Source organism: Rhodamnia argentea, chromosome 9 (assembly GCF_020921035.1).
Source record: "Rhodamnia argentea isolate NSW1041297 chromosome 9, ASM2092103v1, whole genome shotgun sequence".
Classification (NCBI taxonomy): Eukaryota; Viridiplantae; Streptophyta; class Magnoliopsida; order Myrtales; family Myrtaceae; genus Rhodamnia; species Rhodamnia argentea.
Genome location: NC_063158.1, coordinates 5,007,570 through 5,019,634, shown reverse-complemented (window position 1 = coordinate 5,019,634; position 12,065 = coordinate 5,007,570). Strand labels below are relative to the sequence as shown.

Here is a 12,065-nt window from a genome sequence, read left to right as displayed (position 1 = left end):
AGCATTGTTTTCATGTCATTTCCAAGGGAAGTTTGTGCAGCTCATCCTGCCTTGCCTGGGTGCCGGAAATTCCCGAAAGGGATTTGTTTTAGTCAGGATTCCCTTTTGACTTGTCGTTTTGGATTACAAAGTGGTTAATGCAATCCAATTCTGCCAAGAGGTCCCCCGTGGAACTGTTAATCTATTTTGAATGCTTGAAGCCAACTTTCCTTATGAATAATTGTCGTGTCTTAAGCATAATGCAATATGTGCTATGCATGGGTTTTTTTTTGGGATGTATGCATACCTTGTCCCTTCTAGTCCTGAGACCAAAGCAAGGGCAAATTGTATCATTGAACTGACCTCTACTTACAACCATTCTCGTTCTAATTTGCCTATGCTTTTTCCTTTTCAATCTAGAGAGGAATGTGAATTATTAGGGACACAATCCTTAAGGAAAACACTGGGCACTTCAAGGTGGAAAAGATCTTCCCGTCTGGGAGATCATGGCATAAGTAGAGAAACTATCATCTCAAGTGAGGAGTCCAGAACCACAGGATACAAGATGTCATGCGCGCTACAATGGGCTGTCGTACGCTTTGTTTGATTCTTAGATTGATTGAGCAGGTCAATCTGAAATCAAAGTCGAGCTCCCTGCAGCTTTTCAATCAAGAGGAAGCAGTCGGAAGACCATGGTGATAGCTCCAGAAATTAATGGCAAATCGATAAATTCCTACAAAATCGTCTCTGCTACTACTAGAATCATTGGCCAATTTGCCATCTTCATATTACTGATGTCGATGAAGTTAGTTGTACTATTTTTTCTTTGGTCAAAAGTTAGTTGTACTATGAGCTCATGGGAATTTAAGGAACCATTCTTTCTAGGAGGGGCCAATAGGAAAGTGGCAAGTGTCATCGGATATATAGAGAGAAGGTTAAAAAGGGGATAAGGCAGGTGTGGCTTGAGTGATGCTAGTGACTAGTGAGCATGCTAGTGAACCAGCTCGGCGGGTTATGTAGTAGCAGACAATCATCGTTAGCAGATGGCTTGCTGTTTCACCAATTCTTCCTTTCAAGTGGGGAATAATGGAAGCACAAGGTGCTTCTTTGATTGGAAAATAGGAAGAAGCAACAAAGAGGATAAGCCTCAGCCTAAGTACTATGACGATGTTCATCCTCCTTTTTCATCATCCCTTGTAAGGAAAACATTCTTGAAGGGTACTCTCTCTCTCTCGCGATCTCCATCTTGACAATATTTGACTAGAAACAATAAGTGGCTGATCTTCTGAGATGAAATTTAGCAGGGAGGGAGCTCAAGTGCTGTTACAAGGCCACAGTGGATGGTTTCAGTGCCACGGAATTCCACAACTGCTGTGACTTCAAGGGACCTTGTGTCATCATTGGTTACACAAATAAGTCCTTCAAGTTTGGTGCATGCAACCCTGAAGGCTACAGGAGCACGGATGATTACTACGATACGTTCGACGCGTTCCTCTTCTACTGGACAGAAGATGAGAAGATCGATCCTGTTATTTTGCCCAAGGTTGGGGGTAGTGGTGCAGCTCTCTTTGATTATGCTCGGGGTGGTCCCCAGTTCGGGGCTGACGGGCTCCTCATCGGGCCACCACTGGCACCAGTTATGGGTGGATTCTCAGGCCCGGATACTAACTCCGGCGTGGGCGACCTGAGACAAGCTAAGTCCAGGTTGGGACTTTCATATGCGAAAAGGGAAGATGGGAAAGAGTCTATTTTCGGCGATGAGTCCCGGGCCACTCTAGAGGAAGTGCAAGTTTTTTGCAGTCCTGAAATTGCAAGCTTGTACTAAACTGAACGGAACAGGTGGACAAAAGCAAAAGATTCTACCAAATAATAGGCTGTGATACCAAGAACAGAGATGTAATCAATATGAGAGACCTGATTTAGGAGAATCTGGCATCGTTACTTGTTCATTACTTGATTCTCCACTTTTGCTTCACCTCTTAAAGTAACTTAGTGCATCACCTTTACATAAGTGTTAAAGATGGCATGAGGCGGTGGCGAATCCTCCGAAAGCTTCGGCCGAAGGATGATGGATCATAGTTTATACGTGTTTTTGTGAGTATCTGGTAATATTCGGCGACTCCATTGGTCTGCCCCCTTCCCACTGGCCCCATGGACATGCAAGTTGGAGTATAAAGTCATTCTTACTTTGTGATCTTTAGCATCAGAAAAGGAGAGGGTGCTTAACTGCTTGTAGAACAGACCCTACTTGAATTTTCTCATTTAGTTGGGTATTTGGGCAAGAAGCATAGCCCAAAATGGAAGATAGATTGACAGCAACTTTCTCATGTGCTATTCAATATAGGCTTGTAGCCTCAAGCATGACTTGCCACACGGAGTTAAGAAAAATTTCCAGACTAACATGTTTTATGGCAAATAGTCCCAATTGCAGGCAGGACAAATTGCTCTGCTTTCTGTAGCTAAACCGGGATAGTGTAAGCCCTTCATGGAACATGTGCTTTCAGAAATCTCGTGTTCTTAATCTTGCTCAGCGCTCGACATTACACAGTGTTCATCTCGTTGCAGTGCCAAATGAGGCATTGTAGTGGAGCTGATTCATGTTGTGGAAAGTTTTGTTAATTCCACCTGACCGACCTATTCAAAGCCCAAAAGTTCATATTTGTACCATGCGTCTGCAAGTAGCTTTAGTCAGCCTAATGAAAAAAAGAGTGAAAAAAAAAAAACAGAGAAGGCTTTAGCCTAATGGATTGAAAGTTTCCAGTTGAGAACTTGCCTTTATTCCGATGGGGTCATCATTCATGAAGTATCTCATTTTAAGATTTTACAAGCATTCTGACTGGTAAGAGGATGGTCCGTATCAGGGCACTGAAGTTCAGATGTGAACAAATCAACTGTCGACTGCATTTTGGTTTTGAAAGCATAAGAAGCCAGGTGAAATCAGAATTGCACAAGTGTGCTTCCCCTGCTGGACCAGTAAGCACAAAAGGCTGTGCAACCATAAACCTAATGACTACCATAACATGTTATGGCTTGCCAGGCGTTAAAGACATCCTAGTTCACTTCCTAAGCGATACACTGTTCTCACACAAATGTCATATTATTCCGGTACCAAAGAAACAGCACACACATAAAGATTCCCCCCCTTAAAGAACCTTCGCCTCAATTCACAGTACGAGCTTCAATATCACAACAGCGAGCAGCTTTTGTAAGGATAAGCTTCCACGAGAGCGAGATAATCAAGACTGGAAGTCCTACTTGTAGCTAAACCATCTCCTGGTGTAACTGATAAAAGCCATTATCACCAGGGGGAGTATTCCGATACTTGAAATAAGAAGGGACGCCTAAACCATTTGGTATACCAAACCAACTCCAGGCTGCCTACGGACCATAAAACCTTCCATCACAGATGCAAAGAACCGCCCATCCTTTGTCACTTTCCAAGAACCAACATTAAAAGGCGTCTTCTTGGATACCACACTTCAGATACTACTAGAAAGCAATAATAACGTAACTAACTGCTGCAAAGCAGCTGACTACATCACAATCGTCATGTTGTCTTCCTGCATCCATAGATTCCCAAAGTCACCTGAGCCACCATCGCCACTGGCTTGCCTGCAAATTGGAGATTGTTCCCAAGTTCCATAGCCTGCAAGCAATGAACAAAAATAATCAATCAATTTCTTTTATCCAAGATGTTCTGATATCTGGGTGGGATGTACGGTTATGACCTTCATATGAGATCTCTTCATATGGGCAAAACCTGGCATAGTTCTCGTGCCCCGAGTAAGGTGACATGCAGCTAATTTGGCTGAGTTCCTCCGCAAGTTCGACTTCCCCAATTAAATCCGAATTTGCCAAACAGGACGAGGTCTCTTTGTCTGCCAAACAGGACGAGGTCTCTTTGTCTGCCAAACAGGACGAGGTCTCTTTGTCATTGGTCAAATGCCAGGAAGCCGCAGAGCTTGGAATCTCATGCTGAGAGAAGTGCTGAAACTCCAATCCTTGTCCTTGAGGGTATTGCTGGAGCACAATTAAATGTAATGCTTAGAAGATCTGTCATTTTTGTGAAATCGTCAAAGTAATCATTTGCGAAGAAAGTTCTATCGGAGGACTGTATATATCACTTTCAATCTAGTTTAGTTCTTTTGAAGAATCAAAACTCAGATCAGGCCATACCCAGATGCTAACAAGATTGTTCTGCATTAAAGCTGGTTCGGAATCTGCTATTTCTATGATTTCAGGTGGAGGTATAGGGCTTGAATTACGACTTTCGTCATAAAGTCCACTGTCTTGAGGTGAGATGTCATTCGAGGTGCTTGGAAGCTCACTTGATGTGTCAACTGAGGTGATGTCCACTGGGCTCAAGTAGCTTCCCACCCTCTTGCCTTTCGGCTCTCCATTGGAATCGCTTGTCTTTGAAGTTTGTTCGTTCTTCTTAATTACCCGGCACAGTGCAAAAGCTCCCTGATATACAAATAACAACCCACAAAACTTGAATTCTTCTTCACAAACATGAAAATGACCAGGTTTTCTGTACAAAGTTTCTGGATGATCACAAAATAGTTGCAAGTCTCTAAAACTACGAATATGAGTCTACTCAACTACAGCATGAATTCATCTGACAAACCTGAAGACCGAGTGATCCTTGGGGATGCTCATCAGAGAGCCGATACTCATGCATGACCCAATCCGTCCTATCCCCTAAGGGAGCCCGTCCACGGTAGAAGACTAATGTCTTTCGATGTCCAGTCACCGAAGATTGGCAGACGACCTTACGGTCTTTTCCAGTTGCTTTCCAGTAGCCAGATTTGGTTGCTCTATTTGATCGTGAGCCATTCGGGTACTTTCTGTCCCGTAGACAAAAGAAGAACCATTCCATGTCGCGGTTCGGGAGGAATGATTTCTCTGCAAACAGCAGATTACAAATTCAGTCTCTTCAATTTGCTGGAGAGTGATCAAGCAAGGAAATATGCAGATGCAATGACTTTTTGAAGACAAAGGTAACTCTTTATTCTTTTCACTCTCTCTCTCTCTCTCTCTTTACTTTCAGTCTATGAGAACAGAATCAAGCCAATTGAACCGGCTTTTGAAAACAGAATCACAAGGATAAGAGCACTTGACTGACTTCATTAAGGAACCCTTCTCATCATACCCCATCATCATCTCTGTCATATTAATAAAGACTTCCATTAAGGTTACTAAACAAATCTCATCTCTATTTCAGTGAATACCATGACATTCCTGGGTCCATGAGATGTGAAGCATATTCAGGCAATTTACTAGCATCCTCAGTTCATCTTAGCAGGCAGAATCTCAAATTGCACAGATTTCATGTGATTTAATTACTGCTAATAATTGAGTAAGTTGCTTTAGCACATCAAAAGTCCACTTTCTAATCACGAATGACCCGGAAATTACACAACTATTCATTTTAAAGCCAACCACTATCTTCTGTAGTACCTGGAAGCTCCCATGGATCAAACTTGTATAAATCAATTACAGGAATCACTTCAAGCTCGAACCCACGTCCCTCGGTTTTTCTTTTCAGGTAATATCCCATCAATTCCTCATCGGTAGGATGGAATCGGAAACCTGGCGGCAGAGATGCCCCTCCCATTTTTTCTCTCCACAATCTACCAAAACTTGAGAAAGGAAAAAAGAGAAAGGATAGAAAGTGCAATAGAAAACAAAAATTATCAGGAGACAATGCTCAGAATTTCTTCCTAAGTACCAAAACTGTACCTATTAAAGATCTGGAAAATCCAAAAATAAAAGTTTTTATCAACTATTGATTTGTTGTTGAGCAATGAGCAGCACTTCCACAGTACGCACCCGTTGTCCAACAGGATCATTGTCTCTAAATTAAAAGTCTGAGATTTTTTCTTATGACAGAAGATATTTTCCCTCCAACCCCCCTTTCCCCTTGAATTTTGGTCCTAAAGAAAAGATGAGAATGAGCAAAAAAAACTCTTAAGCAACACCAAAATTGCAGTGAATTTACAAACACCCCAAAAAAAGGCCTCTTTTTCCCCAAAAACCAGTCGAGAACCCACAAGATCGAACCTTCTGCAGTACCCAGAAGCAAAAGATACAAACTTTATGCTGAAGAAGCAAAATTACGAGATGGTTATGTGTTCTTTTGGTGCTGCGGCATAGAGAAGAGCACTGAACGGTGAAGGAGATGTTGCAGAGAGCAGTGGAAGTATGGGCTATATATATATATATATATATATAGAGTGTAGGAGAAGGCAAACAGTCCAAAATGCACGCCGAAAGGTTGCAGATTGCTTAGTTGGAGCCTCATCGCAAATTCCACAATTGTGGCCCCACCTAAACCAGTTCACACTTCCCACTTCACGAAAAACGGTTGTTCCCGCCATTTCATTTCCGACCGTTGCTTGAACAGCGGTGATTGTTTGACAGGTTCCATCTCCTCAAAGAAGCAATTTTTATATAACAGTTACCTTGCTTTTGTGATAACAGATGAACCATATTTTAGTAGCAGATCATCTTGATGTCTAAATAAGTCGAAAAATTTGCTCTTTTGTCATCGACATGTCACAAGGCATTTGCTCGACAAGTTCTCCTAATTCGAATTGATATGCTAGGTTTTATGATTCAGAGAAGTGTCTCCATAATCTGACTAAGCACGTTAAAAGTTCCCTGATCCTTTCACTTCATCATCTGCATTTGCATGATCGTGCAAGCAATGATCCCACCTGCACACATGATAGCACACAAGAAAAGAAGATTTGGGGAGAAAATGCAAGGGGAATAGCTCAGATCGAAGACAGTGGATGGATTTGTAATGCCAAGTATAAGAAACTAGAATCAAATTATGGTAACTAGGAATTAAATTATGGTCCTCTGGGTCAAAGTCGTCGCAGTTGCATTCTAAACTTCCACATCATCCTGAGTAGGACAAACACTTTTTCCCTGCTTTTTTTTTCCCTAAAAATGTTATCAAACCGATGGTGTCACCGTCATCTACGGACCCAATTCCCAAAAGAAGGTCCAAAAACTTAAAAAGTGCTAACTCGGAGTTTTAGACCCTTTTGAAATGACCCCATGAAGGAAAAAAAACTCAGTGGTGGGAGCTTTAAGACTATGTGTTCACACCAGTGGTTCAAGTTAATTACTAGGAGGTGTTGGTCCCACTAATTCTTAGATGTAGAGATTAGGAACCCCAGGGAATTTGGCCACTAGGACTCACCACTTCTACATTAGGAAGCTGGAAAAGTAGAGTCCGATCCTGGGTGTCCAACGTACATGAATAGATACTTGCATGAACCAGGGTCAAGGACCAGACGAGGCCGTAGTAGTTGAATTTTGTGGGACTCACATTGATCCGTCACTTACCGGACTTAATAGAGCATTTGCCAATGTAGATGAACTTTCATTCTTGAATGAACTGTTAAAACTGGGGAAGAGAACCATGTATAGTATATGTATGTGTAGAGACTTTGTAGCTTGTGGGTCTCCTTTTCACACTTAAAAAAAAAGGGCAAACACAGGCAACTGAAAAGAATTGCCCCGTTAGGATTTCTAGGATTCTAATTGGGAAAGACGACCTCCATTGGTCCATTTGGCGTGAGCTGTTGCTCTTTAGGACAATAGGCAATTCCCATTTCTATCTTGCCTTAGCAATGAGAAAAGGAAAAGCAGAGTTCAGATATCAGGCCATTAGAGAAAGCTAGCTTTCAATCCTCCTGAATTGCTTTGTTGTTGTCGTTCTCTCTATTGCTTTTATGTTGCTGTTGGGATTCAAATCGTCCTAAATTATTGGTGGGAGATGAAAGAGGAAGTACCCAGGAAAAAGAAGAACAAGGGAAATGCAGCCACACAACAGGACTTCCTGCTCTTCACATTTGAATACATAGGAAAAGAATCCTTTTTAGGGAAAAGGGAAAAGCAAAAGGGTCATCAGGGTTCATCTTTTAGGAAGTTGGACTCTTTCTAACTCTTAACAAAATGGGCTTCTTTAACAAGGCCAAACTTTACGACCAAATATGCAAAAACAATGGGAAACATGCATAATAATGATATTTTGAAACTTCTTGGATACAAAGTGCAGAAATTTGCCAAGCATTGACTCAAACCATTTTTAATTTTTTGCCACTATGGCACAGTGATCTAGCCTGCCAGATTCAAGAACTAGGGAAAACTGCAGATTTTGCTGACTTGGTTTTCCTCAAGTGAGAATTGTCCGTGGTGCTTTTTTGTTTGTTTTTTGGAACAAAATCCGTGGTGTTTCGAGTGAAGATCTTATGAGGAATTAGAGGGTAAGACCACCTTATCTCTGATTTTGTCTGCTGCTTTCGGCTCCTTTTTGTCTCTTGCAACTGGCTGATGAAAAACATGGTCGACAAATTATTCCAACCTCTCAGAGAAATAAGCACAGAATCATTAATTCTATGAAAGGAACTTTGAGAAAATTGCAGAGGATGATGCTGACTAGTGCTCACACTGCAGCGGTCCAAAATTTTTGTCATATTGATGGTGTTAAAATAGCAAAACCCTTTTTTGGGTTTCTTCAAATAATCTCAACAGTATTGCAAATCATTCTAAAAACCTGCAAAATCAACATTCTTTTAAATCTCCAAGCAATTGCTCAACTGAAAGCTTTAAAAAGGAAGGAAAAACAATTTGTGGGTGCATTTAGTTCTAGTCTTCTAAGGAAGTTCTCTGCTCTGTTCTTCATCAAGTATTCCTTGAGAATTGATTTTCTGCTGTACAATTCTAAAGGGTTTAAACATAAAAAGGTCTAACATGACATGAAGTGTTCTTCAGGAAGCTATAGTTGTCTTCTAATTGCAATCAAATTTCAAGTTTTTTTTTATAGCTTTTTTACAAACTAGAAATAAAAGACCAGCCTATTAATAAATGTTTTGTCGTTCATGCACTTCTCTGTTTCCACAGAAAGTGAAAACTGAAATTCGACCCTTCATTGAAAAAAAAAAAACGAAAAACTAAGCATGCCCAAAGAAATTATTGACAACTGTATTCACAACACAAACAGTCCATCTACTTCAGAAGGCCACTGCTCATGTCATGGTCAATCGTCAATAATTTCCTGGTAGCCCCACCAGGAATTGACCAATCTTTGGCAATGTCGCACTGGTGTGATTTGATGTGTTGCTTTCCAACACCAGTGGGTGAAGATCGTGGATTGATTTGGAGAGACTGATCATCTTGCAAGTTCAGTCCACCATCATGATGAGAGTGGCAATTATTAGGTCATTAGGACCAAGTTGAAAGACCAAATGCCTCCTCCAAACAACATTTGTCACATCATTTGCCCCAAAAAAAAAAGGGGGGGACTGAAAAAGACAAAATTTCTGCACATTTTGATGGTACTTCTTCTTCCTCAAGATTTCCCAAAGCCACTAGTGTGATGTGCATGAATTTATGCAAATCCTTTAACTATTTCGTCAGAATTCTAAGATATAAAATTAAGAATATTTTTTAAAATGAAGAGAAAAAAAATATTTTCTCTTAATTTAAAAGATGACGATAAGAAGATAAATTTCACGTCAATTTTGATTGGCTACTATTGAGTAAGCAAATAAAGCAGCCTCTCACGCTTAAGGTGAGTCATTAAAGCTTCGACTCATATGTCGTTGATTTATGCTTCACACAACGTCTTATAACAAAAGACAATTTCTGCACACTTCGTTGGTACTTCTTCTTCCTCAAGATTTCCCAAAGCCATTATTGTGATGAGCTCGTCCTTCCTTTTAGCTTTTTTTAATGGAGTCATGGAACACAAAAAGTGTAAAAGTGCACCAGACATGTCCCCGACAATGCCACGGTGGTACCGCCACCATCTGGAGTGGATCCGCCGTGTAGAAAGAGTTGGTGTGCGGCGGCTGCTGCTTGTCTGGACTTGACTCTGCATGAGCGTGGACTCCGCGTTTTTGCTGAGATACAGTCAGTGGACTAAAACAAGATTTGATCGGATCATGTGAAGATTAGCACCCAAGAATGTGTCTGACATCGATTCCCACGTTCAGCGTATGATATTGTATTTGTCAACTTAGAACAGTGAAAGGAAAATTATGTCGCCTATAGAAAAGTTACCAAAGGACATTTAATGTGAAGATTAGTATTAGTGCCGATAATTATAAACACCAAAGAAAAGTTGCGATCAAATATGTAATTTACTTTTAGGGTTGAGTGCGGTGACCCTTGCCTAAATCGGGGAGAGGGTAGAGAGGGTCGAGCCCTCTCTCGATTCTAGCGAGACACCGACGATGGGGCTGAGGCCAGAGGCACCTAGCATTATTTTAATGTTTTAGCTAACCTTAACGCCACGTAAGACATCACGTAAGAGAGCGAAAATAATAATAAAAAATAACGTCAGCATTTTTCGTTAGCTAAGTTTGATGGACTTCTATTGCAGTTATCTGTTATTCCTAATAAGAGAAAAAAAAAAGTTTACAATTAACTTAGGTAAGTTATTATTTTATGCTGAATATAATGAACCATAAGAACCGCAGAATTCACGATGATCAGACGTAAATTATGTCCTCCGAAGAACAGGTACAAAATTATAAGTAATAGATATCTCGTCTCTTTGGAAAAAGTGATTCGATGAAATTGAAAGAAATTGTGTGGAGAAGTAACCTATAACTCTATGCTTAAGTTGTGAATTAAGAAATGGCAGTCTTTGTCCCTTAAGCAATCAGCTAAGGTATAGAATTTGTCTTGCTTGCGATTTTTTTTTTTTTCTCTTACAAATTGGGGCTGATCCTCTGATTCGCGTCCAGCTCGTCAACAATTAAAAGACAAATCACTATTGGTGAGATTAATTATGAAAGCAAAAGTAAAGTTACAACCAACTAGGAGTTTAGTTACAATTGGAGATGGAAATTTTATAATTAACTTAGGTAGATTGTTGTTTTTAGAAATATTACAGGCCATAGGATCTTCATAACTTTCGAGGACAAAAGCGAAATTACATCTAAGGAAACTAAATTACTATTAGTGAAGGAAATTATAACATTACAGAATTGAGATTGTGAGGTGATATGTTCTAGGGCCGCAATCTGCGATCTTACGAGATATTGTGGTAGAAACTGACTCGACTAAGTTTCAAGATGGACTATTACCGATCTATATGACTTCCCGGTGGTACAAAGTACACATAGAAGCTAAGAGAGCTAAATAGGATCTTATTTGATGAGATGGTTGAGAGATTATCTATGGATAAACTCTTCATAGCTTATCAATAGATATAACGAAAGTTGTCATTGTCTAAGGGTCTAAAATTAAGTCTTAGCTTCTTAGAATTTTTAGCAACTTTCACGGATCGTGAAATGAGAACGTCTCAATACATGCATGGAATCTCTTATTGTCATCCAATTACTGGTGAACTTGCAACAACATTAAAGGGTGCATTTGTTTGGTAAAACTCCATGAAAAAGGAAATGATTTTCAGTAAATCATTTTTTAGAAAAATAGTTTGTTTTCCTTTGTTTGATAATGTGACCGAAAACGTTTTCTGGTGCTTAGATCTTATTTGAAAATGATTTCAATCTCATGATTTTATCTCAAGGAAAAACAAAAATTATTTTTTAAATTTTTTCATTTTTTATTTGGAAAATGTTTTCTAGTGTTTGAATCTTGTTTTCCAATGGCCGCCGCTGGCTAGTAGCGGCGAAGGGTGGACGAAGAAAAAAAAGAAAAAAGAAAATAAAATAGAGTTAAAATATTAACTTATGATATTAGAATATTAAAAACATTCGAGAGTAGCAATTACGGAAAGTGTTTTCACCTCTTCAGATTGGGGAATTCATTTTTTTTATTTTATGCATGAATTTTTCATTGATCGTAAAGTATTTTCCGTTAACTAAATCATTTTCGACGAACCAAACAGGTGAAAGTCCTTAAAATCAATTCCAAGAAAACACTTTCACTAAAACAATCGCGCCCCTAATACACATCTAGAACGTTGTTGAATGAGGGTTAACATTGTGGGTATTTGATTGGGGTTAATACCGCGGAAAACCCTAAACCGATGCACCCGTGACAAATTTATCATAAATTATTTTTTTGACCACAAAAAATCCTAAACTAATACACCT

The 12,065-nt window shown here is 39.8% G+C and overlaps 2 protein-coding genes across 5 annotated transcripts; one reads left to right on the top strand and one right to left on the bottom strand.

Moving 5' to 3' along the window:
- The first annotated feature begins 954 nt into the window (after positions 1–954).
- LOC115736844 lies at positions 955–1,846 on the top strand. 2 transcript variants are annotated; one of them, XM_030668691.2, is made up of 2 exons: positions 955–1,197; positions 1,284–1,846. In XM_030668691.2, exons 1-2 carry the CDS (start codon positions 1,023–1,025, stop codon positions 1,802–1,804), a joined length of 696 nt encoding a protein of 231 aa, XP_030524551.1. In that variant the 5' UTR covers positions 955–1,022; the 3' UTR covers positions 1,805–1,846. The 2 variants fall into 2 exon arrangements, with proteins under 2 accessions (XP_030524551.1, XP_030524549.1); XM_030668689.2 differs by having other exon boundaries at positions 1,281–1,846.
- A 1,059-nt stretch (positions 1,847–2,905) lies between these two features.
- Positions 2,906–6,177, bottom strand: LOC115736861 (NAC domain-containing protein 71-like). Of its 3 annotated transcripts, none has more exons than XM_030668713.2 (6): positions 5,440–6,177; positions 4,607–4,884; positions 4,156–4,443; positions 3,882–3,999; positions 3,708–3,827; positions 2,906–3,625 (listed from the first exon to the last, which is right to left on the bottom strand). In XM_030668713.2, the coding sequence occupies exons 1-6, from the start codon at positions 5,594–5,596 to the stop codon at positions 3,513–3,515; spliced, it is 1,074 nt and encodes a 357-aa protein (XP_030524573.1). In that variant the 5' UTR covers positions 5,597–6,177; the 3' UTR covers positions 2,906–3,512. The 3 variants fall into 3 exon arrangements, with proteins under 3 accessions (XP_030524573.1, XP_048141749.1, XP_048141748.1); XM_048285792.1 differs by having other exon boundaries at positions 3,708–3,999; positions 5,440–5,612; positions 6,043–6,177; XM_048285791.1 differs by having other exon boundaries at positions 3,708–3,999.
- Between the last annotated feature and the right edge of the window lie 5,888 nt (positions 6,178–12,065).